At 40.7% G+C, this 26,315-nt stretch overlaps 2 protein-coding genes across 16 annotated transcripts in view; one reads left to right on the forward strand and one right to left on the reverse strand.

Annotated features, from left to right (window-relative positions):
* Positions 1 to 3,050, forward strand: part of LOC127446183 (uncharacterized) — a 25,989-nt gene extending 22,939 nt beyond the window's left edge. For all 13 annotated transcript variants that reach the window (XM_051706895.1, XM_051706894.1, XM_051706896.1 and 10 more), the window contains one exon: positions 697 to 3,050. In XM_051706895.1, the coding sequence (XP_051562855.1) occupies positions 697 to 1,518 (822 nt within the window). In that variant the 3' untranslated portion in view covers positions 1,519 to 3,050. The remainder of the gene's footprint in view (positions 1 to 696) is intronic.
* A 9,957-nt stretch (positions 3,051 to 13,007) lies between these two features.
* The window catches only part of lyl1 (LYL1 basic helix-loop-helix family member), a 41,104-nt gene continuing 27,796 nt past the window's right edge, over positions 13,008 to 26,315 (reverse strand). Inside the window, exons 4-9 of one of the 3 annotated variants that reach the window (XM_051706451.1) lie at positions 25,267 to 25,868; positions 23,608 to 23,702; positions 23,184 to 23,264; positions 16,379 to 16,895; positions 14,711 to 14,805; positions 13,008 to 14,035 (exon numbers count right to left, since the gene is read on the reverse strand). In XM_051706451.1, coding sequence (XP_051562411.1) covers positions 13,902 to 14,035; positions 14,711 to 14,805; positions 16,379 to 16,895; positions 23,184 to 23,264; positions 23,608 to 23,702; positions 25,267 to 25,757 — 1,413 coding nt within the window. In that variant the 5' untranslated portion in view covers positions 25,758 to 25,868 and the 3' untranslated portion in view covers positions 13,008 to 13,901. Of the gene's footprint in view, positions 14,036 to 14,709; positions 14,806 to 16,300; positions 16,896 to 23,183; positions 23,265 to 23,607; positions 23,703 to 25,266; positions 25,869 to 26,315 lie in introns of those variants that run through there. The other 2 variants (XM_051706452.1, XR_007898075.1) reach the window with 2 other exon arrangements.

Raw genomic sequence — 26,315 nt, forward strand, 5'->3', positions numbered from 1 at the left:
TGCTTGCCATCTTCAAGTTTATCAAGATATCCTACAGGATAATGTCAGGGTGGCTGTGCACCAGCTGAAGCTCAGTAGAAGTTGGGTGATGCAGCAGGACAATGACCCTAAACATCGAAGTAAATCCACTACAGAATGGCTTCAAAAAAGAAAATCCTCCTTTTGGAGTGTCCCAGTCAGAGCCCAGACCTTAACCCAATAGAGATGCTGTGGAATGACCTCAAGAGAGCCGTTCACACCAGACATCCTGAATATGTCTGAGCTGAAGCAGTTCTGTAAGGAAGAATGGTCCAAAATTCCTTCTGAACGTTGTGCAGGTCTAATCCGCATCTATCGGAAACGGTTGGTTGAGGTTATTGCTGCCAAATGAGGATCGACCAGTTACTAATATCCAAGGGTACACTTACTTTTTCCACAGCACTGTGAATGTTTAATGGGATGTGTTCAATGAAGACATGAAAGATTATAATTGTTTGTGTTGTTAGTTTAAGCACATTGTGTTTGTCTATACTTGTGACTTTGATGAAGATGAGATCACATTTTATGACCAATTAATGCAGAAAACCAGCTAATTCCAAAGGGTTCACATACTTTTTCTTGCCACTATAGATAGATAGACAGATAGACAGAGATATAGACAGGTACATCATATATTTCAGTAGTTCTAAAACTATAAATGTCTCTTCTGTCATTCAGGTGTCTCTGATTGACACTCCAGACTGGTTTGAGTCTGAGAGATCTCCTGAGGAGGTGAAAGGTCAGATCTCATCATGTGTGGCTCTGTCGGCCCCGGGGCCTCATGCGTTCCTGCTCTGCGTCCCTGTCAACCGTCCTGCACACTCTGAGCTGGAGGCCCTGCGAGCGCTGGAGGCCGTGTTCGGATTTAACGCCGTCAGACGCCACACGATCATCCTCTTCACACACTGTGATCTGCTGCCGGAGGGTGGCACGGACATGGAGCGGGTGGAGGAGTACATCACCACACAACGCCCGGAGATGCTGCAGCTGGTGGAACGATGCGGAGACCGATATCACGTTCTGCAACATGACGAGCAGAAGAGCGGCGTGAAGGAGCTGCTAGAGAAGGTGGAGCAGACCGTGAAGGAGAGCGGAGGAACTTTCTACAACAGCGAGAGTCGAGACCACACGAGACCAGACCAGATCTCCTCCACCGTCTGGAGAGAAAGACAGAGAGACAAACCGAACACGTCGCACTCTTTGCACGCGCTCAGAGAGACGGAGGAAGATGAGGTGGTGATGGACGGTGTCGTGAGCATGGCATCAGGGCAGAACGTTTGTCTGGAGTCCCCAACGCCTCCATCACTGCTGCACTCCGTCTGGGACAGTGTGGGGTCGGGCGCCAGACGGGTGCCAAAACTCATTGCGGTGGGCGCTCTGGTAGGAGCGGCGCTGGGCGTGTTTCTCGCAGGAGCTGTAGGTGGAGCTGTAGGAGCGGTTGTGGGCTCTGTAGTCAGTGAGGTGGGCAGAAGGAGGTACACTAAACACAAAATACAGTGATTCATGTAGAGAACATGGATGAAGGATGGATGAAACGTTCATATATCTGTGGAGGTGCATTACTGGACTTTCTGCTCTTCACTGTGAACTATAAAATGATTCTTGGGTTTGTAGGTTATTTTTTGCATCATATAAATACAATGTAACAACGTCAATGTACAAACTCATTATTTGAAATCTATAAATAGGGTGAATACAGGTAAAGTGGGACACTTATTAGTCTTGAGAAAAGACACTATTGTTCAACAGATTCATTCATTTATATCTGTAACAAAGACATACAAATGTTATGTGTTAATTAACAAATGTGCTCTGTTCCAAAATCTAGTGAGCTCCCTACATAGGGTATAGGATGTTACGACATCATTTGTTAATTATTGACCTGTTTCAGTGATGTCACTTTTCCCCGCAGCCGCCATATTTGTGACCATCAACGGAAGGAAACGATGGCAGTGAATGGAAAAACACCTGTAAAATGATATCAAGAAAAGCATTAAAAAACGCTTTTGATCCATGCCAAGTCCCAAGAAAGGTGTATACAGGTCTGAGTTCAGCACAAATATTGCCAAATTTGACTTTCGCAGACATTAAAATATATTTTATCCATGATTCAACTCCGGACGGCGGCGAGTCTGATGTGTGACCGGCGAGTGCAAACGCCTACCGGTACATCACCGTAAACATCTCTCATTCAGAAGTTACACATGTTTGTGTTGTTTTCTGCTCTGATTTGGTTATAATATTATAAAACGTCTGTGATGATCCCATCTGTATGTATGTAAGAGCTGCTTTTAACTCATGAAGTTTCAGTATAAAATTGTTCAATCTCATTCTGAATGCACTGTTTTACTCCATATATGTGTGTGCTTCATAGTTTGTTTATTAGAGTATCACAGTGTTAGTTTAGCAACATGCTAACATCAAACTGTCATATAAAGAGCACTATTTGTGTGATGTACAGAGATGATGCGTATGTAAAGTGTTTCATTCAGTCACTTGTTAGGATGCTGCCTATGAAGACAGTAGACAGCAGCTCACTGTGTTTTGAACAGAGCTCGTGTGTCTCCTCATATCATACAAATGTGATTTTAGAAATGTTTGTTTCATTTACAGGATGTGAATCTACATTCTTTTTTCTTGTCAGGTTTATTGGCAAAAGTCAAATGCTGTGGAACAAAATGGATTAAATGTCAAATAAAGGAGAGGGGACAGACAGGGTTTGGGTTAGAGATTATTCTTATTTCATTCAGATACCATACATTTACATTTAATCATTTATCTAAAGTGACTTCCAAATGAGGAACAAAACAGAAGACAGATTTGTTTTTTGTTTTTTGCAGAAGCGTGGTTATATAAAAATGCTGTGAAGAATTATTTGAGATATGTCACCTTCATACTACAAATTTCTAAATCACAATTTTTTCCATTGAAAACTCTGTCACATGTGTATTATATTATTATCAGTCTCCCATGAGTTCATGTCTATAATATGCATGTTAATAAATATCTGAATTCTCATTAGAATTTGTGTTGTAATCACTGATTTTTATGATGTCACGTTCGTTCATGTTGTTTTTACAGATTGTTTGAAAAACATTTATAGCATTTTGTACAAAAAAAAACCTAACCCTATACCCTATATATAAATATATATTTAATGACTTTAAAAATGACGATATATATATATATAATTGGTACTTTAATTCTCCAAAGTGGCATTCAACTGATCACAAAGTATAGTCAGGACATTACTGATGTAAAAAACAGCACCATCACTATTTGAAAAAAGTCATTTTTGATCAAATCTAGACAGCAGCCATCACTCCAACACCTTATCCTTGAGTAATTATGATAAATTGATCATTTGATACTAGAAAATCACTTGCCATTATATCAAACACAGCTGAAAGATATTTGGTTCATTAAATGAAGCTGAACATTGTCTTTGTGTTTGTTTTTGAGTTGCCACAGTATGCAATAGACTGACATGTCTTAAGGTCAATATTAGGTCAAAAATGGCAAAAAAGAAACAGCTTTCTCTAGAAACTCATCAGTCAATCATTGTTTTGAGGAATGAAGGCTATACAATTCTTGAAATTGCCAAAAAACTGAAGATTTCATATAAAGGTGTACACTACAGTCTTCAAAGACAAAGGACAACTGACTCTAACAAGGACAGAAAGAGATGTGGAAGACCAGATGTACAACTAAACAAGAGGATAAGTACATCAGAGTCTCTAGTTTGAGAAATAGACGTCTCACATGTCCTCAGCTGACAGCTTCATTGAATTCTACCCGCTCAACACCAGTTTCATGTACAACAGTAAAGAGAAGACTCAGGGGTGCAGGCCTTATGGGAAGAATTGCAAAGAAAAAGCTACTTTTGAAACAGAAAAACAAAAAGAAAAGTTCGAGTGGGCAAAGAAACACAGACATTGGACAACAGATAATTGGAAAAGAGTGTTATGGATCTTAACCCCATTGAGCTTTTGTGGGATCAGCTAGACTGTAAGGTGTGTGAGAAGTGCCCGATAAGACAGTCACATCTATGGCAAGTGCTACAGGAAGTGTGGGGTGAAATGTCATCTGAGTATCTGAACAAACTGACAGCTAGAATAACAAGCATCTGCAAAGCTGTCATTGCTGCACGTGGAGGATTTTTTGATGAGAAATCTTTGAAGTAGTTTAAGAAGTTCTGAATGTTTTTTTGTTTTGTTTTGGGGTTTTTTCAAATTGTAATAGTAATTTTTCATGTTATTAATATCCTGACTATACATTGTGATCAGTTCAATGCCACTTTGGTGAATAAAAGTACCAATTTCTTTCCATAAGAGCAAAATCTGTTCATTATTACAAACTTTTGGCCACCAGTATATATATACTGTATACTGTATATATATATGTATATATATATATATATATATATATATATATATATATATATATATATATATATATATAGGAACGCTCTCGGGAGGATATTTCCAGTCATGCCAGTGCAGCTCCTATCTACTTGAATGAGGAAAGACCAAAATCTCAAAAACGGTTGGTCAAGATTAAGATCAAAGAACATATTTCAAATCAGCAATAAAATCTGACGACATTCTTTACCTCATATTACACTAAAAAACTAAATGTTCCCGGCTTATGCAGCTAATGCGCATGTGTGTTCTAGAGTTGACTGACAGGTGATGTCTGTATCTAAAAGGTGATTGGCTCATTTACCTGTAAGGCGGGACTTCCTTTCTACATCCGTTGACTGTTGGGCGCTCAGAGCTCCTTGGTTGGGTGTTCCAATTTCTCACATTAATTTTAATAGAAGTGGCCCATCTCTGCTAAATAATCTCTGAGAAGCACATTTCACTCCCCTGTTAATAAAATGTCACTGCCCCGCCCACAAGCATTTTTATTTTCCAATCTACACACTGATAATCAGTTTGGGGAATTTCTTCCCCAAAATTGCTAAATTGATGTGATTGTTGTATTAGATGTTTTTTTAGGTATATTTATGCCATATGTATGGTTGTTTATATATTCAGAATTTTTTTTCTTTATGAGGGTCATGTGATTTTGTCATGTGATGCTGTCATGTGATTTCTTGATTAGTATACACAGGTGTATATATGGGTGTGTTGGTGAGTGTCTATTTTGTCTGATGAAGAGCATTTAGCTCAAAACGTCATGTTTATTTCTAGGGTGAGCTCATTAAATGTTTTGGGAGCAACAGTGTGCTGACTTTCCTGGAGTGTAAATAGAGAATGTTCTCACAAGAAACAAAAATGCACTCGCTTCAAGATGCCACATTCATACGCTGCTCATCCTTGCTGGGTATGCCAGGGTGGTAGACAAGTGTGTTCCTTTGTGTTGTGTTCACATAAACAATGTTTTCATAAAAATCCGAAATATGCTAGTCGCAAGTATTAAGATGCACACATTCATACGCTGCTCATTCCCTGCCATACGTCATAGCTTCTTTTACCCACACACTCTGTGCACAACCGCTTCCCGGTGGCAATCAGCGATCCATCTTCTCTGGCGAACGAGCTGACGCACCCGTTGTCTCGCTTACAGCATTCGATCACCTATGGTCCCGGCTCGGGATGCGCCTATGTTCCGTGCAGGAACTCACAATCTCCTCGCAGAGAACGCAATAGAGATTGTTCCGAACTGCAGCACACACAAAGGTTCTACAGCCGATATCTTCCATTCCGGAGTGAGACGGCAGACTTTGGCCCATTTTAGGTCGGAGATGCTTGAATCGTGTGCTCGCAAAACACCCATTCAAAATGGTATCTCAGAAACAGATCTTACCGCGCATCTGCCCTCAGGCTGATTTGCGTTAATAGATCTAAAGGACGCACGTGTACTTTCATGTACGAGTTGCACCTCGTTTCAGGCTGTTTTTGAAAATCGCATTCGAGTGAACATTTGATTAATTTAGAGTCCTTTCCTTGGCTCTCCACACTCTCGAAGTGTATTGATGCAGCACTCCCTCCGTTGAAGCTGAGCGGCGTGCACATTTTGAACTATTTCTATGATGGGCTATTATTAGCTCTGTTATGCGAGCATGGGAATTTACTACTCTGAGGCCCAGGCTGTACAAATGGCAATGTCAAACTGGGCAAAAAGCATCCGCCATCGCACTTTTAGGTCTTTTATATGAGACCTCTCCAACGCTGGTGGCATGCCTGGTGCCAGGGGCACACGTGCATTTACATAACTCCCGCTGTCTGGCTGCTCTAGCACCTTGGACAGCTCCAACATTTTAACAGCATCATGCTGGGTCAGGTCTTCTGGCAAAAGGCGGTAATCATTGATGCGTTCAGCGCATGATGAGGCGTACTGTTTGGTGGGCAACCAGCCTTCGGCACCTAGCACTTCAGTCGTCTGGAAATACTAGTTGTCTCTTAGCCTTGAAGGCTTTGCATTCTGCGGTAGCGAATCACCATGTTCTGATTTGATAGGACAACATGACAGTCGTAGTTTATATAAATGACGTGCCCCACTGGGGTGAATGCCATCCTGCATGCTACAGCGCTGTCCACGAGACACCTCTATGCACTAAGTTGTGTGCGTTTACAAATTGGTGCTCTTCACGTGGTGAAGACTCAGTGAACTGCTCCATAGATGAGATCCTCACATTCCTCCAAGAGTGGCTGGACACAGATCTCACCACATCAACGCTTAGGAAGCAACTATGTCGGCATACCACACCCCGGAGATTGGCTCCTCCATGGGCAGACATGTTCTATTTTTCAGTTCCTCAAGGGAGCGAGGTGCCTAAACCCCCTCGCTCTGCTTCAGTCCCAGTTTGGGATTTAAACCTGGTGCTGAAGGTGCTCACGAGCTCCCCATTCGAACCATTAGAATTTGTTGAGTGTGCTTTCTCTAAGACCGCACTCCTATTGGATCTGGCCTCAGTTAAACAAGTGGGTGATATGCAGGCGCTGTTGGTCGACAGCTCATGCCTGATATTTGGGCTTAGTCTTTCAAAAGCCACCATCAACCCTGAAAGGCTATGTGCCTAAGGTTCTATCCACGCCCTTCAGGGCTAAGGTGGTCCACCTACAAGCCTTCTCCCCCCCACCGTTTAATTCGGATGAGGAGCAGTCGATGCATTTGTTTGTTATGCCCTGTGCATTACACATTACCCAAAATGCAAAATTACCCCCCTTAGAAATCACAAGCACTTCCAATAGGGAATACATTTCCTTTCCGTACCTTTGGATGTAAAGGGGCTAAATTTAGATTGTGTGTATTTATATGGTTCATGTAGATTCCCAGGCTGGTTTTCACCATGTGGGGTCATTCATTATTCTATACACTTGAAATATGATTGTAATAAGTCACCGCCTGGCGGGCCCGTGACCTCATATACATATTCTTTTACAAATGTTCATACCCAGGTGTATATCTTGGGTATGACTTCATGTAGTGCGGCATGATGGGACTCCGTTCCCCAAATCGTTTCACTGCAATGTCGAGTGAACTGAATCGATAAGGAATGTCTCTGGTTACACATGTAACCTCGGTTCCCTGAGATGAAGGGAACGAGACATTGCAAAACTTGGCCGCATTACTACTTCAGAGTTTCGAAGTACGAGCGATGCGTTCTTGTCCTTCAGTCAGAAAATTCTGAAGAAATGATAATTGAGCACCCGCTTATATAGGGCAAATGCGTGCCTAAAAGGGCGGGGCTCAAACACCATTGCCAATCATAAGATTGGCATTATGATACAAGGGCTTCAACTAGGTCGTCGGATAAGGAATTCCCCAAAGTGTTTCACCACAATGTCTCATTTCCTTCATCTCAGGGAACCAAGGTTACATGTGTAACCGGAGACGTTATGAACCTATTTTCAGTGCATTTGTATTAAAAGCCTCATTGCTTCAGAAAGCTTCATTTTTCCATCAGTGCTGGTTAGGAAACCCTGTATTAGAGTGTGTGTGTGTGTGTGTGTGTGTGTGTGTGTGTGTGTGTGTGTGTGTGTGTGTGTGTGTGTGTGTGTGTCCTTGTCCAGAGGAAGTGCCCAGTGTCATGAGGGATGTCGTAACTGCTGTAACCACTGCAGGCGTGGTGAAATAGTGCAGGTGGTCGTGTACAGTGCCAGTGCAGAGGGTGTGGTACCCATAATGCCCTGCTCTGGGGGCAACAGGGGGTTTTATCTCATCGCCTCACACTGTCTGCCCCTCCAGAGGCCTCAGTATCAGCACAGACAGACGAAAACTCTCACTGTACATCGCTTGAGTCACAACATCTAAATCAGTGATTTTCAACTGGAGGGTCACGACCCAGAAATGTAGCTCAGGTCTGTTCTGATAGAGTCACAGACAGCATGTTTAGTACAAATAAGAAAATGCTGCTAACAATATACTCGTGCATTGTTAGTAGCAAAATAACTAGACTTATTAACTTTTGAAAGGGCAGAGAAAACACTTACCCATATCTTCTGTTGCTGGTGTCAAAGGTCGTGCCTCCAATCAAACTCTACAGTATTTTAGCAATAATTCATCCGTTACTTGGTAGAAGCTCATTAAATTAGACATTAGAAAACACCCCTCAGACTTACAGGAGGAGAAACATGTTTTGTGTCGATCACGATGTGTTTTGTGCAGTGAATTCTTGTCTGTTGAGAGCATGAAACCATCGAAATTACATTTTGGATGATAAACCATCAGTTCTCAACCTTTTTCACTCCGACAATAATCGAAGACCCTCCCATGTTGGTAAGATATTTCGTCATTTGGATTTTAGTTTGCTGTAACGATAACAAGTAAAAGTTTCAGTGAAGTGCTTTGTCGAGCGCAGTTTTCTTTGGTGTTTTGATATATTTCCTACTGAAACAGGAAGTTGGGCTGGGACTCATCCCTTTTTTTTAAATAGCCAAAAGTCTTTAGTTTACATCGCAGCCAAGCAAAGCCACACACACACTTTCACCAAGAACGAGCGGGAAACTGAGAACCGATCTCAATACCAGCTCACTTTTCCACTGACTTGAAAACCGAATGATGATCTAACTGACAATATTAATACATAATCAGTTCACAAGCACACATCATGGTCTATGTTTATGAGTCTGAAACATAGTTTAATTTCCAAAGTAAATGTCAGTTTGGCATCTTTATGCCTTTCACCAACTGCTTTTTTTCCCTCCCCTTTTCTCCCCAATTTGGAAGTCCTCGTGGTGGCATAGTGACTCGCCTCAATCTGGGTGGTGGAGGATGAATCTCAGTTGCCTCCGCGTCTGAGACCGTCAATCCGCGCATCTTATCACGTGGCTTGTTGAGCGCGTTACCGCGGAGGCTTCACTCTATTCTCTGCAGCATCCACGCACAACTCACCACGCACCCCATCGAACCACATTATAGGGACCACGAGGAGGTTACCCCATGTGACTCTACCCTCCCTAGCAACCAGGCCAATTTGGTTGCTTAGGAGACCTGACTGGAGTCACTCAGCACACCCTGGATTCAAACTCGCGACTCCAGGGGTGATAGTCAGCGTCAATACTCACTGAGATACCCAGACCCCCTCACAAACTGCTTTTGATGCAATAGTCAACAAATAACATTAATATCAATCACTTCATACATGTGGTATTTGTAAATAATATTTTATTTTAAACGGACATACAAGGAAAATAAAGAGGCTGGAGTCGTGCAAGTCCAATGCAGCTGAATGAGAAACAAGCAAATAAAAGATCACAATATATCAACATTTTGAATCATAATACACTAAATATAAAAAATAAAGAACACTAACATGTGGCTGTACATCCCAAGAAAATTGCTGCATTTAAAAATATGAATAAACTCCAGGTGTATGGAAGTATTTTGATAACAAATTTATTTGACAAAAAGCATGCTGAACTGCACAAATTTAAAAATATGATTGCACCACAAGTGAAGATTGTGCATCGACACTACTGTTCTCCTGCAATGCCAGGATGTACAAGATTGAATTTCCAACCGAATTTTAACCACTGAAATTTTAGACGTGAATTTAGTGAAATATAATGGATCGAATATTACCTGTCAAATTATAAAGATTAATTACAAAACCAAAAAAAAGTCATATAAAACTGAACTTTAGAAGGTGAATTTTATATTTGTTAATGATGAAATTTTTCAATTGAAACATTTACAGCTTAAATATACAACCATATGAAATTGCATCTCCAAAAAATGTAAGCACTCTTAATGCAATGCATTTACATTTTTCAGTCAGTGCAATTCAGTGCGTGCTTTTTTTGTTTCAAATACATTTGTCATTAAAATACTTCCATAGTCTTACCATACTCCAGTCTCTTTTTCCGCATCCAGTTCACGTTTCATTCAGAAGTAAACACCTCTGGAAGCATTCAGGGGCAAATCCTTGAACACAACCATGAATTTCCCATTAATTCTCCTTCGAAATGTAAAAATGCAAGCTAGCGGGCCTGTAACCAAGGTAGTTTGGTGAACACCTCTTCACCATCTCTGTGTTTGAATTAAAATGAGAAATATTATATCAACTACATGTTGTATGTACTTTTAACATTGTGTGATATTATAATTAAGTTCGATTTTTTTAACATATTTGAAAGTCATTTTGTGGCCGCCTTGGAGGATAAACAATTGTGTTACTGTGTTGTGTTGTCACTTGATGTCCAGTGTGAAATCTGTCCTGAAGTAAATCAGAAACGTTGATGTGTACTGAGACTCAGGCAAGCGGCAGTTTTTGCGGCGTGTGATTAAACACAGAATTACAGTGTTATGCAAGTTTGTCTTCCTGCCATGCGGTCTGCAAGACTGCGCGTGTGTGTGTTTGGCGGATGCGCAGAAAATACACACAATGATTTTCACTTTTTCTTTTCTCCATCTCTTCATAACTGCAGTGATCTGCAGCAGGAAGTTGGTTGGCCAGCGATGAGACAGCATCAACTGTACGACCTTCCTGAACACCTGATAGAACGAGAGAGATGCCATCAAACATCCACAGATGACCTCTGACCCCCATTACCACAGCTGCAGAGGGACAAACAGCCCAGTCGGGCGGCACGGCAAAAAGTGGCACACAGATTTTCCATCCTGCTGTGATTCTCACACTTCTGTCATGGAGAAACTGCGTCCGGTTACAGGATGAAAGATTTTCCTCTCTCACTCTGAGAACGGAGATCCATGATGGAAACTCTTGGAAAATCATTGGACACCCGTCCGCTCGAGGGAGACAATGGCTGTGTGCAAAACCTGAAACATGTTGCCTTTACAGACTGTAATTATATGAAGATGCGAAAGCACATCTGAATCCATAGAATGTGTCACATCCTGTCCACTGAGATGTCTTCATCTGTTTTTAACCCGTTAAGGTCTGAGGGTGTTTTTAAAGACCTTTCAGTGGCATACGCAAAATTAAAGGATTATAACTTCACAACAAAACAAAAAACTAAAAAGAGGATAAAGTGTTTGGTATCATTGTACATTCTGACACTCTCAGCCTTAGAAACTGATGAAAAATCACACAAAAAAATTGAGCCACAAATTTACCTTTTTTTCTTATTTTTCTGATTTGACATTATATATCTCTGGGTGTAAATAAAGTGGCCCAAACTGCTTTTATTTTGTTCCCAATCATGTCAACTGTATCTGAGAAATTTTTTTTGTGTTGATACGACAAAGCAATCAAAAGTGTCCAAAAGCCTCTCCAAACAAATAAAACATAATAATTGTACATAAGAACTAATTACACATGCAAACACAACAATGACTAAAGGTTTGCATAGCATGCAGACATGATTTTAGTAATGAGATTTCACAGAATGAGTTTCATTCTGTGTCATTTGAGTCATCATTGAGTCTGTGTCATGTATTTGGCGCCATCTCCTGGTGGTCATATGTAACATTGTGCTTCATGTGGATAATCTAATGATCTATACATCTGATTATCTTTTGATTATATTTTATGTTCCGTTTATTTTTCGTGAAGTTATAAGCAAAAACGCTGCATATATACAACACCAGCATAATTGTCAAAGACATATACTTAGCTATTACTCACTATATTTGTGTCTGTGAGTAAAACAAATAGGCTGGTTGTATTCTACTCTTTGAGAGCTTTCCAACAACATATGACACATGACTATTTGATGAGATTGATGTTTTTACTGAGTGCAATAATATGAATAGTGCAAATATCAAAACGTAACACCTGATTTGTCTGCAAATTTTAAAGCACTTGTTCAGTTTTGGTCATAATGTCTACATGCATTATAAAGTAGAGCTTCTAAACTTTCAAATGTTTAAACTTTCTTATTTTGTGTTGGTCAAGACTGTAGTTATTAATATATTGAGAAAAACAAAATGTCTTGCCGGCCCGCTGGCAGGCTGGGCCCATCTAAGCTTAAAGGGTTAAAGGCATTATAGATGTGTCCTGCACTGCCTTTGAGAATCTGTTGGCTGAAAGAATTAATTGGCATCCAATGGAGCGATTGAAATAATTTTTTTTTTTTTAATATAAATGTTCAGTTTTTCTTTTTCTTTTTTTCAACTTATGATAACATTTCTACATGCTCAATAACATGATCATTTGGGCCATTAGTTCTGATTATTAGTTCTGCCCACATTTTTACTGGCCATACCACACATAAAAAAAAGACCTTCAAAAATTTTTCAGCCCTTAGAAATGAAGTTATTACGAACTAATGTTTTGAAAACACGAAAAATGATGAAAATTAATTAAAGAATTTATGTCAGAAAAGCTTTACAAACGATTTACAGAAAAATTTGTTCTGCTTGTGTTTTATGAATGCGACCCCTGTTTCACAATGTTTAATTTATCATCTAATATTTGATATATAATCTAAAAGACATTCATTGATATTTTCTGGTTAACTACACAGATCATCAGGCACTGAAGACAATTCTGACAGGACTATTTGTGTTTGGGTGTTGCACGACTATCATCACAGATAGACGGCTGATGTTCAGAGTTAAATATACAGACAATCAGAACATCTAAATCAGACTTTAATGAGAGTATCAACTGGATCTCAGCTGCTAACAGAACATTCTCTCAACATCAGGACAATGTCACTGAGAGTGAAAGATCTTCAGAGGTACCTGTTGCTTTTATGGTGTTTTTGGAGCTTGACAGCCCTCTTATTATATGTTTATCTTTTGTGTTCCCCAGAAGAAAGAAAGTCATTTGGATGGAACAATTTAAGTGTGAGTAAAACATGACAGAATTTCATTTCTGGGTGAAATATCCCTTTAATAGCGCATCACTTTTTTGCACTTTCTGTAGTGTGTACAGAACTAAACTGAAAAACATGGCGCCTCTGTCAATGACGATTTCCTATGAACTGGTGAACGATGTTTATACTTCTCTAGTTGTTCATATATATTTGGTCAAAAATAGCAAACACTTACAAAAAATGTAGAGATCTGACAAACTTGCCACAAATTTCCCACTCTTTGTTTTCACATGCAAATGAGCTTGTGATTCGCCGCAGATGTTTGCCAGAAGTTTGCAGCTCTTCAACGGCAGTGGTGAACCTGCAGAAAACCTTTGGCACCAATGAAGAGTTTGCCGCAAAGCTCATTTGCCAGAACTCTGGATTTTTGTAAGGACATTAGCATCCATGTTCTTGTCTACATTTGCAAAATGGCAAGCCATTGCTAATGTTACAACTGTGAAACATTGTGACTTCAGGAGTGACTCCTGTTTTGTGTTCACTCATTAAATGCTGTCACTCGCAAAATTGCAGTGTGTATGTGCACTAAGAGTTGCTGCTGTTGGTTCCTTCTTGGTTTTACTATTTAAAAAGCACAAACAATACTATTCAAGTAGATAAACACTTTATAAATGATCTAATCAGTGTACTAGTGCAGTTTATGAGTTTCTGTCAGGAGAGCTCATATTCACATGCTGATTCTGAGATGATCTGCTGAGGAGGATGTGGATTTAGGAAGCCAGAGATTCTATTTATTCCTCGTCTGTTACTGCGTCCTCTAAATATCAGCGCCTGTTCTTTTTTTCCTGTTTGAGGAAATTAAATGGAGAACTGACAGTCACTCAAACATCACGAGACTCTAAAACTGAAGACATGCCCTGAAACAAATCATTTTCTTAATCAGTATTTTTGTCTTGTTTCCCAGCAAAACAGAAAAACATCTCAACATCCTTAAACAAGATACATTCACTTGAGAAGCAAAACAACGCAAGATAATAAAGATGCACTCAGTAACTTTTTTTGTTTGTGTCATCTTCTAAACAAGTACCCAAGTTACCTTTCCTAGACCAACTTATCTTTTCCAGTTTGTGGAAAAAGATAGAATCAACAAGTAGTTGGTGCCTTATCGGATTTAAAACTGAAAACAAAATATGAGACCACGTTACCAAGGAGATACTAGCTCAAATGTATATTGTTGTTTGGAATTGAAAGGTTACTAAATTTGGTTAGATTTATCTGAAAAACAAGACAAAAATACTCAGTTGAAAATGGATATTTTTGCAGTGCAGAAGACTTGAAATATAGCGCACAATTCATATTGACTACATTTATGATACTTGAAAGTCGTGGTCACTATCAACTGTTGTAGTTTTGAAAAGAGCTGTGTAAAGGTGAACGCTCTTCAAAACATGTCTTTGTGTGTTCAGACAATTCAGTTTAATTGACAGCCTTTCTAAAAACACCTCAATCAAATGCAGTACCTTCAGTGAGCTCCAACTCAAAGTGTGTTGACGGTCGTCTCTTTATACGAGTGTTACTGAAGATCCCGAAACCTCCAGACGGAGTGAGAAAAGAGCTGAGAGAGAAACACAGAGCCAATTTACAGTCAGTTTTCTTTATTGAACAATTTGGCGGCCGCCAAAGCTAAATTTCGGATCGCAGAAGCAAATGTAATGATATTCATCTCGCTTTGTAAGGGCTAAATATGCTTGTCATCTGAAACGCACAAGGGAAGCCTGCTCTAATAGCACACGTTCATCACCCAGATGTCCATTTGATGTGTGTGTTTACATCTGGAAGACGTAATTTTAACGTTGTTTGCTCATCTGCAGTACATCTATAAGATGTTTCCTCTCGGATATCAATAAGACATTCAGCAGATGTCTTTGAGATGTTTATGATTTGAAATGTTTGTAAATCAGATCCATTTAAGACGTTTAGCAGATGTTAATTAGAATGTGATGAAAAGATCTAAAACAGACATCTCAGAGATGTACATGTGTTATCTGGGTAGTGATTAAAAAACAGGAGAGAGACGCGAGTGAGTGAGATCTGAGGAAAGAGACGAGATATTCCAAGTGTATTCTAATGGGATAATTAAATGGGATATTGTTCAAGATTGAAAGACGGGCGTGTCTGTTGTGTTTTTTACATTGCGATGGCAGAATTAACAGAAAAAGGCAAGAACACACAACACAGCACTTTAACAATGGATGACTGTAGCGTAACCTCATCACATAGTTAATTAATTATGTAGTTCGGATAACAAAAATGCATTTACACCTTTGAATGTGGTCAGAATCCGTCCCTGATCACCTCCAAATGTGTTTTCAATTGTCCATTCAAAATGTGTCTTGGGTGCATTTACACGTCATTTAATGCGGTCAAGTGCTGTCCGATCAAACACAAATGTTTTAGTGACAGATGCCATTGTAGAAAATCACTATTCACAGTCAGCCATCATTACTTTAATCCATGAATAAGTGTCCAATAACAGGACGGTTACTGAGATTATCGAGTAGTATTCAACTGGTCATGTGATCTCTCCATGTAGAATAAAACAGCTTTTATAAGGTTACTCATATGAGTCTTCATCTCAAGTGAGTACTCAAGATTTCCTACATATATTGCAAAATTTATGAGGAAAAATTTCTGAGTGCACCTTTAAGACTTGTAATGTATTTTGTCTTGTGGCACTTACTGATTTTTTTATTTACTTTTCTTACAGAGTATTTTTGTCTTCTAAACACCCTTAAAACAAGATAAAATGACTTGAAAAGCAAAATGGCATAAGATATTAAGGCTTTGTTTTTTTAGAACATTTTAAGAAAGTTTGGTGTGGTTTATGTTTAAAAGAAAAAACTATTTGCCAATAGGGTTAGAAAAATAAACTTGTTTTTTGTTATCCCATTAGGAAATAGTTATTTCTTGCTACAAGCATAAACTTTTTTTGTGAGATGTCTCTGAAAACAAGACAAAAATACTCTGAATTCTTTAGGTGTGAAATATAGTTCAATACAATAATGAAAGGAATTCAAATACAAAACTGAATCTGAAAGAGATCACACTACATCAAGAGGATAAACACAAGGTGAAAATCTCTCAGCGGTTTTTGGTTTGTCAGTTTATGGTTGGTTAGTACTGGTCACCGCTGGTAACTGCTCGCTGTGACCGTTAGTATCTGTTCTTGAACTTTCTCCATTATCCCGCTGCTGCCATGTTTAATCTTAATAGCACAGGATCGCGGGCACGAGCTCTCCTCGCTGTCACTATCGCCATAGCAACTGGAGCCGGGCGATGCGGTGAGCACTGTCATTGAGTCTGTGGAGTCTCTGTTGCGGCGAGTGGAAGGGTTAAGGGACGGGGAGAGTCTGTTTCTTAAATCCTCATGCCCGTCGTTTGTCCCGTCCTGTTCCTGCCTCCCCACTGTCCCGTCCGTCATTAGTTTTTTACTCGACTGATCTCTCGCCTGGTCATTTAGCAGCTTGACGAGGAAGTTGATATATTTCATGGCGAGTCGCAGGATCTCGTTCTTGCTCAGTTTCTTGTCGGGCGGATGGGTTGGGATGAGTTTACGAAGTTCAGAGAACGCGCCGTTTACATTCTGCTGTCGCCAGCGTTCACGACTGTTTGTGAAGACACGTCGAGCCAACTTCTGAGGAGGACCTTCAAGAGAAACACATGAGATGACATGAAATACTACAAAATATGACAAAGTACAATAAAAAATATTCCAAGTCTTCTGAAGTCAGATGATAGCTTGTGCCAGAAACAGACCCAAGTTATGATATGATTTCACACCAATAAAAATAATTTTCTTACTATAAATGTTTTTATTATTTTCCAGTAAAATATCTAAATATCCTTTAAACAAGAAAAAATTACTTTGTTACTATATTAGTCTTGTTTCAGAGAAATCTAATTAAATTTGGTGGTGTTTATGCTTACAACAAGATAAAAAGTATTTTCACATATAAATACTATATAAATATATACATTTAAACATCAGTATACATAAACATATATGTAAGATGTACATGTTAGAAAACTAAAGTGAAAGAGAAAGAGAAAGAGAGAGAAAGAAAGAAGGTAAACATTTAAAATTTAAAAGGAAAACTTTAGTCCGGGGGCTTGGGTTAGGGGATAAGAGTTAAAGGTTAGATTAGGGGTTAAGGTTAAAGGTTTGGTTAGGGGATAAGGGTTAAAGGTTAAAGGTTAGATTAGGGGTTAGGGTTAAAGGTTAGGTTAGGGGATAAGGGTTAAAAGTTAGATTAGGGGTTAAGGTTAAAGGTTTGCTTAGGGGATAAGGGTTAAAGGTTAGATTAGGGGTTAGGGTTAAAGGTTTGGTTAGGGGATAAGGGTTAAAGGTTAAAGGTTAGATTAGGGGTTAGGGTTAAAGGTTAGGTTAGGGGATAAGGGTTAAAAGTTAGATTAGGGGTTAGGGTTAAAGGTTTGGTTAGGGGATAAGGGTTAAAGGTTAGATTAGGGGTTAGGGTTAAAGATTAGGTTAGGGGATAAGGGTTAAAAGTTAGATTAGGGGTTAGGGTTAAAGGTTTGGTTAGGGGATGAGTTAAAATTAGATTAGGGATTAGGGTTAAAGGTTTGGTTAGGGGATAAGGGTTAAAGGTTAGATTAGGGGTTAGGGTTAAAGGTTAGGTTAGGGGATAAGGTTTAAAGGTTAGATTAGGGGTTAAGGTTAAAGGTTAGGTTAGGGGATAAGGTTTAAAGGTTAGATTAGGGGTTAAGTTTAAATGTTTGGTTAGGGGATAAGGGTTAAAGGATAGATTAGTGGTTAGGGTTAAAGGTTAGGTTAGGGAATAAGGTTTAAAGGTTAGATCAGGGGTTAAGGTTAAATGTTTGGTTAGGGGATAAGGGTTAAAGGTTAGATTAGGGGTTATGGTTAAAGGTTAGGTTAGGGGATAAGGGTTAAAGGTTAGATTAGGGTTTAGGGTTAAAAGTTTGGTTAGGGGATAAGGATTAAAGGTTAGATTAGGTGTTAGGTTTAAAGGTTAAGTTAGGGGATAAGGGTTAAAAGTTAGATTAGGGGTTAGGGTTAAAGGTTTGGTTAGGGGATGAGTTAAAATTAGATTAGGGGTTAGGGTTAAAGGTTTGGTTAGGGGATAAGGGTTAAAGGTTAGATTAGGGGTTAGGGTTAAAAGTTTGGTTAGGGGATAAGGGTTAAAGGTTAGATTAGGGGTTAGGGTTAAAAGTTTGGTTAGGGGATAAGGGTTAAAGGTTAGATTAGGGGTTAGGGTTAAAGGTTAAGTTAGGGGATAAGGTTTAAAGGTTAGATTAGGGGTTAAGGTTAAAGGTTAGGTTAGGGGATAAGGTTTAAAGGTTATATCAGGGGTTAAGGTTAAATGTTTGGTTAGGGGATAAGGGTTAAAGGTTAGATTAGGGGTTATGGTTAAAGGTTAGGTTAGGTGATAAGGGTTAAATGTTAGATTAGGGTTTAGGGTTAAAAGTTTGGTTAGGGGATAAGGATTAAAGGTTAGATTAGGGGTTAGGGTTAAAGGTTATGTTATGGGATAAGGGTTAAAGGTTAGATTAGGGGTTAGGGTTAAAGGTTAGGTTAGGGGATAAGAGTTAAAATTAGATTAGGGGTTAGGGTTAAAGGTTTGGTTAGGGGATAAGTGTTCAAGGTTAGATTAGGGGTTAAGTTTAAAAGTTTGGTTAGGGGATAAGGGTTAAAGGTTAGATTAGGGGTTAGGGTTAAAGGTTAAATTAGGGGATAAGGGTTAAAGGTTAGATTAGGGGTTAGGGTTAAAGTTTAGGTTAGGGGATAAGGTTTAAAGGTTAGATTAGGGGTTAAGGTTAAATGTTTGGTTAGGGGATAAGGGTTAAAGGTTACATTAGGGGTTAGGGTTAAAGGTTAAGTTAGGGGATAAGGTTTAAAGGTTAGATTAGGGGTTAAGGTTAAAGGTTAGTGTGGCATGGGGGGCGTGGTCATGTGTTTGTCTGCTTGAGAGGGAAAGTGGTAAGGCTCATCACCTGGGTTTTAATTACTCTAACACCTGTCTTTCATTGTAGTGATGGCGGAGGGAGACCTGATAAGGCACGCCAGAGCATCAGAGTGGGAGAGAGAGTGGCCGAGGGAAGTGGTGTTTGAGTGTCTGACAACACCATATTAAGATACTGCATTTATAAGCCCAAGATTTGAGTCGGCTACTGAAAGCCTGTTTGTGTTTATGTTTGTGTGTGCAATAAATACACACCTCAACTGTTCGCTGTCTCCTGACTCCTTCATTGCCCACGAACTTAGATTTATCACAGTGGTGCCGAAAACCCGGCTTTGGAGGAGAACACCATTATGGAAACCTCACCGCAGGGCAAAGGTTTCAAGACCCTCGCCAGCATCCAACAAAATCAACATCAAGCTTTGGTGGATTTGGGTTATTCCCAAACCTCTATCTACCAATGCCTGGTGCAAGGCGGGGCATTGGATAAGAATAAACAGGTGAGGGTGAGGTGTGTGCATGGTGACATTCAGAAGTAACCGGTGGTTACCATTGAGATATGATTCAGGGGAAAAAAGCATAGAGTCGGGCCACAGTTAATTTCCGTCTCACCCATCCACTAATTCTGGGAACCCGTTGGCCTAGTTTTAAAAATGTATTGAGGGTAATGTGTGTGGATGGGTCCTGCAAAGTGGTGTCGCACTGTGTGACGTGCGACGATATGGCTGGAGAGGCAGTGCCAGGACCGTTGACGTCTGCCCCGCATCATGATGACGCAGACTGTATCGAGTGATACAGGACACTCAGACCAAAGAAAATAAAACTCAGCTATTAGTACCAAAGAGCCGTCAGGAAACACTCTTCCAAGTGGCTCACTGTAACCCAGTGGCTGGCCACTTAGGTCATTAAAAGACTTTGAACCATATAATGGCCCATTTCTTTTGGCTGGGCATTCATGGCAATGTACGCAAATAGTGTGCGGCATGCCGTGAATGTCAGTTGGTGAATCCACCGGCCACCCCAAAAGCGCCATTGCGCCCTCTGCCGTTGATCAAGGTCCCCTTCGAGAGAATTGGCATGGACCTTGTCGGGCCATTAGAGCGGACTGCATGCGGCCATTGCATTGTATTAGTTCTGGTGGACTATGTAATGTAATATTCAGAAGCAGTGCCTCTACACAACATCTCAGCATGTAGTGTTGCGGAGGTACTCTTCAAAATTATCTCCCGAGTGGGGATTCCAAAGGATGAATTATGAGGCATTAAATCGATTTGCCCCAGTGTTTATCACCTGCAAACCAACGGGTTGGTCGAACAATTTAATAAGACTTTGAAAAACATGATTTGTAAGTTTATACACAAAGACGTTTTAAATTGGGATAAGTGGCTTGAACCCCTGTTGTTTGCAGTACGAGAGGTCCCACAAGCCTCCACAGGGTTTTCCCCATTCGAGCTACTGTATGGGTGTAGGCCGCGCGGCGTGCTCGACATCATATGGGAAGCTCGGGAGGAACGACTTTCGAATAGCAAAAACCAAATTCAATACGTTCTTGATCTTAGAGCAAAACTCCACTTTGGGGCAGGTAACACTGGAGAATTTGCTCCAAGCACAAGAACTTCAACGCCGACTGTACGACAGGGGCACACGAATACGCGAATTCGCACAGGGAGATAAAGTGCTTGTATTGCTGCCATCTTCGAGCTCCAAATTACTCACCAAGTGGCAAGGACCCTTTGAGGTCACACGACGAGATGGCGATCTCGATTACGAGGTTAAGTTAACGGATAGGAGAGGGGCACATCAAATCTACCATCTTAATCTCCTCAAACCATGGAGGGATATGGTGCTTGTAGCCTTGGTGATGGTAGTTCCGGAGAGGGTGGAGCTCGAGCGAGAGGTGACTCCCAAACCAAATTCGTTCACCCCAGTCCCTCACCATCGCAGCTAACAGACATTGCCCGGTTGCAAGTGGAATTCACGGATGTGTTTTCACCCCTTCCCGGTCGTACAAACCTTGTAGAGCACCATACTGAGACCACCCCGGGGGTGGTGGTTCGTAGCTGCCCCTATCGTCTTCCTGAACACAAGAAAAAGATTGTTCAGGAAGAATTAGTGGCAATGCTTGAAATGGGTGTAATACAAGAGTCGCACAGTGATTGAGCCAGCCTGGTAGTTCTGGTACCAAAGAGCAACGGCTCGGTCCAGTTCTGTATTGACTACCGGAAAGTGAACACGGTGTCCAAATTTGACGCTTAGCCAATGCCACGAATTGACGAATTACCCGATCTGTTGGGAGCGGCTCAATATTACTGGACGGTTGACTTAACAAAGGGTTATTGGCAGGTCCCTTTAACTCTAATATCCCAAGAAAAAAAAACTGCTTTTTCCACACCGTTCAGATTACACCAATTCTTGACACTTCCGTTCGGGTTGTTCGGAGCCCTGGCCACATTTCACATTTCAAGATCCTCAGGCCACATACGGCATATGCTGTCGCATATCTGGACGATATTATAATTTATAGTAAGGACTGGCGGCGACATATGCAACATCTGAGGGCTGTCCTGAGATCACTGTGACAGGCAGGACTCACACCCAAACCGAAGAAGTGCACGATTGGGTGGGTGGAAGTTAGGTATCTGGGGTTTCACTTGGGTCACAGGCAGGAGCGTCCACAGGTTAATAAAACTGCAATGACCGCAGCCTGCCTGACGCCCAAGACCAAAAAGGAGGTAAGGCAGTTTTTGGGGCTGGCTGGCTACTACCGGAGGTTTGTGCCTAGTTATTCTGATGTCACCAGCCCGCTGACTGACCTTACTGAAAAGCGGGCTCCCAATCCGGTCCAGTGGATAGAGTCATGCCGACAGGCTTTCCTTAAGGTAAAGTCTGCACTTTTTTGGGGGGCTGCTTTTACATGCTTCTGACTTCTCTCTCGCCTTTATTTTGCAGACGGATGCATCTGATAGGGGGCTGGAGGCGGTGCTCTCGTAGGAGGTGGGAGGGGAGGAACAGTCGTTACCATTTATTAGTTGCAAACTCTACTTCAGGGAGATAAAGTACAGTACCATCGAGAAGGAGTGCCTTGCGATTAAGTGGGCTGTTCTTACCCTCAGCTACTTCCTGCTGGGGTGGGGCTTCACCCTCTGTTCCAATCACGCTTCTCTGCAATGGCTCCACCGCATGAAGGATACTAATGCGTGGATCATCCATTCGTATTTGGCTCTTTAGCCCTTTAAATTCGAGGTGATCCACAGACCAGGGGCGCAGATGTTTGTGGCTCACTTTCTTTCCAGAAATGGGGGAGGAGTGGGCAGGCCGGATGTTGCCCCAGCCTGAGTCGGTGGTGGGGGTATGTGTCATGGGGGGCATGGTAATGTGTCTGTCTGCGGGAGAGGGAAAGTGGTAAGGCTTGTCACCTGGGTTGTAATTACTCTAACACCTGTCTCTCATTATAGTGATGGCGGAGGGAGACCTGATAAGGCACGCCAGAGCATCAGACTGGGAGAGAGAGTGGCCGAGGGAAGTGTTGTTTGAGTGTTGTGTCTGACAACACAATATTAAGAGATTGCATTTATGAGCCCTAGATTAGAGTTGGCTACTGAGAGCCTGTTTTTGTTTATGTTTGTGTATGCAATAAATATGTGTCTAAACTGTTCGCTGTCTCCTGACTCCTCCATTGCCCATGAAATTAGATTTATCACAGTTAGGTTAGTGGATAAGGGTTAAAGGTTAGATTAGGGGTTAGGGTTAAATGTTAGGTTAGGGGTTAGGGTTAAAGGTTCGAATAGGGGTTCGGGTTAAAGGTTAGATTAGGGGTTAGGGTTAAAGGTTTGGTTAGGGGTTAGGGTTAAAGGTTAGAATGGGGTTAGGGTTAATGGTTAGATTAGGGGTTAGGGTTAAATGTTAGATTAAGGGTTAGGGTTACCTTGTAAGAAAATAATTTTTAAGAGACTTTAAGTAGGTTGTAGAAGATCTTCTAAACAAGTACCCAAGTTACCTTTCCTAGACCATCTTATCTTTTCCAGTTTGTGGAAAAACATAGAATCAACAAGTAGTTGGTGCCTTATCGGATTTAAAACTGAAAACAAAATATGAGACCACGTTACCAAGGAGATACTAGCTCAAATGTATATTGTTGTTTGGAATTGAAAGGTTACTAAATTTGGTTAGATTTATCTGAAAAACAAGACAAAAATACTCAGTTGAAAATGGATATTTTTGCAGTGCAGAAGACTTGAAATATAGCGCACAATTCATATTGACTACATTTATGATACTTGAAAGTCGTGGTCACTATCAACTGTTGTAGTTTTGAAAAGAGCTGTGTAAAGGTGAACGCTCTTCAAAACATGTCTTTGTGTGTTCAGACAATTCAGTTTAATTGACAGCCTTTCTAAAAACACCTCAATCAAATGCAGTACCTTCAGTGAGCTCCAACTCGAAGTGTGTTGACGGTCGTCTCTTTATACGAGTGTTACTGAAGATCCCGAAACCTCCAGATGGAGTGAGAAAAGAGCTGAGAGAGAAACACAGAGAAAAACTCGGTGAATGAACGAGATAAACCCATCTTTATCAAAAGCAGAAATGGAATGTTTGTTTTGACAAATCCAGTGACAGAGACTGAGGGGAAATAAATCCATAAAGTGATTGTGTGGCGTTTGATGATGTCTGGAGCTGCTTGGGCAGATGTGATGCGATGGTTCATTCTTCACTGCAGCTCAAATACATCTGACTTTATTCTGTCTGAGACACTTTGAGAGGCCAGATAACTGAGACAAAACATCAGAGAAGGTGAATGGATAATGAATTTGCTGATAATGAATAACTTTAATAATTTGAGTAATTTGAATAACTTGTCTTCAACTTGTCACTCAGAGCTTTTGATATTTTCGTCTCATCATATTCTAAAGGCTATTTAACAATGGAAATAATAGTATTATGAGGCAAAGATGAACATGAGTCAGATGTCTGACTATCAGTAGAAGGTCTGTTCAACATTAGACAGGAAGAGATTGTCTGACTGACATGTGAAGTGACCAACCACAGTTTGTTTTGTTTTTACATGCCATTTAGGGGTGAGTTTATCTGAAAATACAATACAATTGAAATCATAGAAGGAAAATAAATGAATGTTGTGTCAGTCTATGTGAACATTTGTACCAGAAACACAGAAAAAAGAGTGGAAAATATGTTTCTATATTTGTGATCAGAAGTTCTGTCCATCCAAAGGAGTTCTTCACAGACATAACTAAAAACAAAGTGGATTTGACGGTTGCGCTTGTGAATATCTAGATTCAAACATAACTCTCAATATCTTTTAAAGATTTGATGCCACTAACCTGCCAAACTTTGTCAAATCCAGTGACTAGTTGTTCCTCAGAGGTTCTCACACATGAAACCTGTTACCACATATTCTGTTGCACGACTTTTATCCGTTTTGTTACCAATCACACATCAGCACTAAAACTCGTTCCTCAATGAGGTTATTTACTTTATCATAAGTAACAGAATCACTTACTGTTCCTACAAGCTGATGACAAATTTCTTCATCCACTTGGAAGGGCTTTCGTTTTAGTTTTACTATCTGCCAATTTGATGACATTTTTTGACTCCCGAATCACAGGCGTTTGTCTTCTTAAGTCAGCACGTCCTGACCTCATACATGCTCAAAGTGTTAATCTACAGTTTAGGCTGTAATCTGATTACAAAGTAATTAGTTACTGTAATCTGATTATTTAAAAAAGTAGTGTAACTAACCTAACCCTAACCCTAATGCATTGCAATATAAATTCTTGTAATCTGATTACATCTACTGACTTCTTAATAAGGTAATTAGTGTTAAGTACATTACGAGCCTTACATTACACATATGTTTTATTCAATGTAGAATACTTTTAAAAGATGAATTATGATCATATGTACACATGTTTGTGTTTCTGTGACAGCTCAAGGGGTGTGCAACAAGAACATTAAGTCTTTTAGAAAGCTACTTAAAAGTCATTAGTAATGTGATTACTTTTTTGCTGAACTCACCAGTAAAGTAATATGTTTATTGTGCGCATTATAAAGCATGAACTCACGTATGGATGAAGGGGTGTGTCTGCAGAAAGGGGGGTGGCAGGAGGGCAGGGGCCGGTCCCACGGCAGACAGCGAGGAGAGCTGCGCCAGACGCAGTTCAGCGGGGCCGCGTGGGAGGGGGGGTGCGGGATGCAGCGCCGTCAGTGGGGGGGTCAGCAGGGGGAGTGGCGGTAGTGGCGGTTTACTGTGACCCAGACTGATCACTGGAACGTTTGGAGGGAGCGCCGTTGAGGACGAGGAGGCATGAGTGGCGCTGGAGTCTGTGGATGTTGTGGAGAGGCTCGTCGCTGTCTCAGATTGGCTCGGTTCTGTCTTAGCTATGGTGGCCGCTGGCTCATCCGTGCTAGGCATCTCTTCCGCATGGCTGTCAGTCTCCTTTGTGTTGTTAGCATGTGTGGAGGCTGTGTGTGCGGGACTGACACGCTGGATGACAGACGGAGATGGGGTGGTGGAGGAGGGTGAGATAGGCGGCTCCATGTTCTCTGTCATCATCAGAGACTCATGAGTCCTCCTGAGACTGAAGATGATCTCAGCTGCTTCTCATTGTGTCTCATGTACGCCCTTCAGTTGATTTGCAGCTCTCAAACTCGCTTCTGTTTGGACCTGAAACAACAAAACAGTCTTATCAGTGTTCACGTTCACACTGCAGTTAAATCTAGAGTCACTCCTCTTCTGAGTGTTTAATCTGTTCACACAAAGTTCAGGTATTTAAGGGAGTGACACATTCAATCGGTGTAATGTAAACTAGAACAGTGAGGTCACTCTGTGCAGGAAATTGACAGAAAATCGGTGAGATTTCACGTATCGTGTGTTTCACGTACGTATCTCATCAGAAACACACACATTACAGTCCAGAGAGAGAAACACTGAGACTCTGTCGATGACCATATAAGAAAAATGCCAGACATCTACACAACTGATTAAAATGTTTACAACAAGAAGACATTTTTGTTTTGGAAAGACACTAATGCTTCTGTTCACCAATGTTGCATTCAATTGATCAAGAATTACAGTAAAGATATTTATAATGATACAAATGACTATTTCAGT

The sequence above is a fragment of the Myxocyprinus asiaticus genome, chromosome 9, assembly GCF_019703515.2.
Source record: "Myxocyprinus asiaticus isolate MX2 ecotype Aquarium Trade chromosome 9, UBuf_Myxa_2, whole genome shotgun sequence".
In the NCBI taxonomy this organism is placed as follows: domain Eukaryota; kingdom Metazoa; phylum Chordata; class Actinopteri; order Cypriniformes; family Catostomidae; genus Myxocyprinus; species Myxocyprinus asiaticus.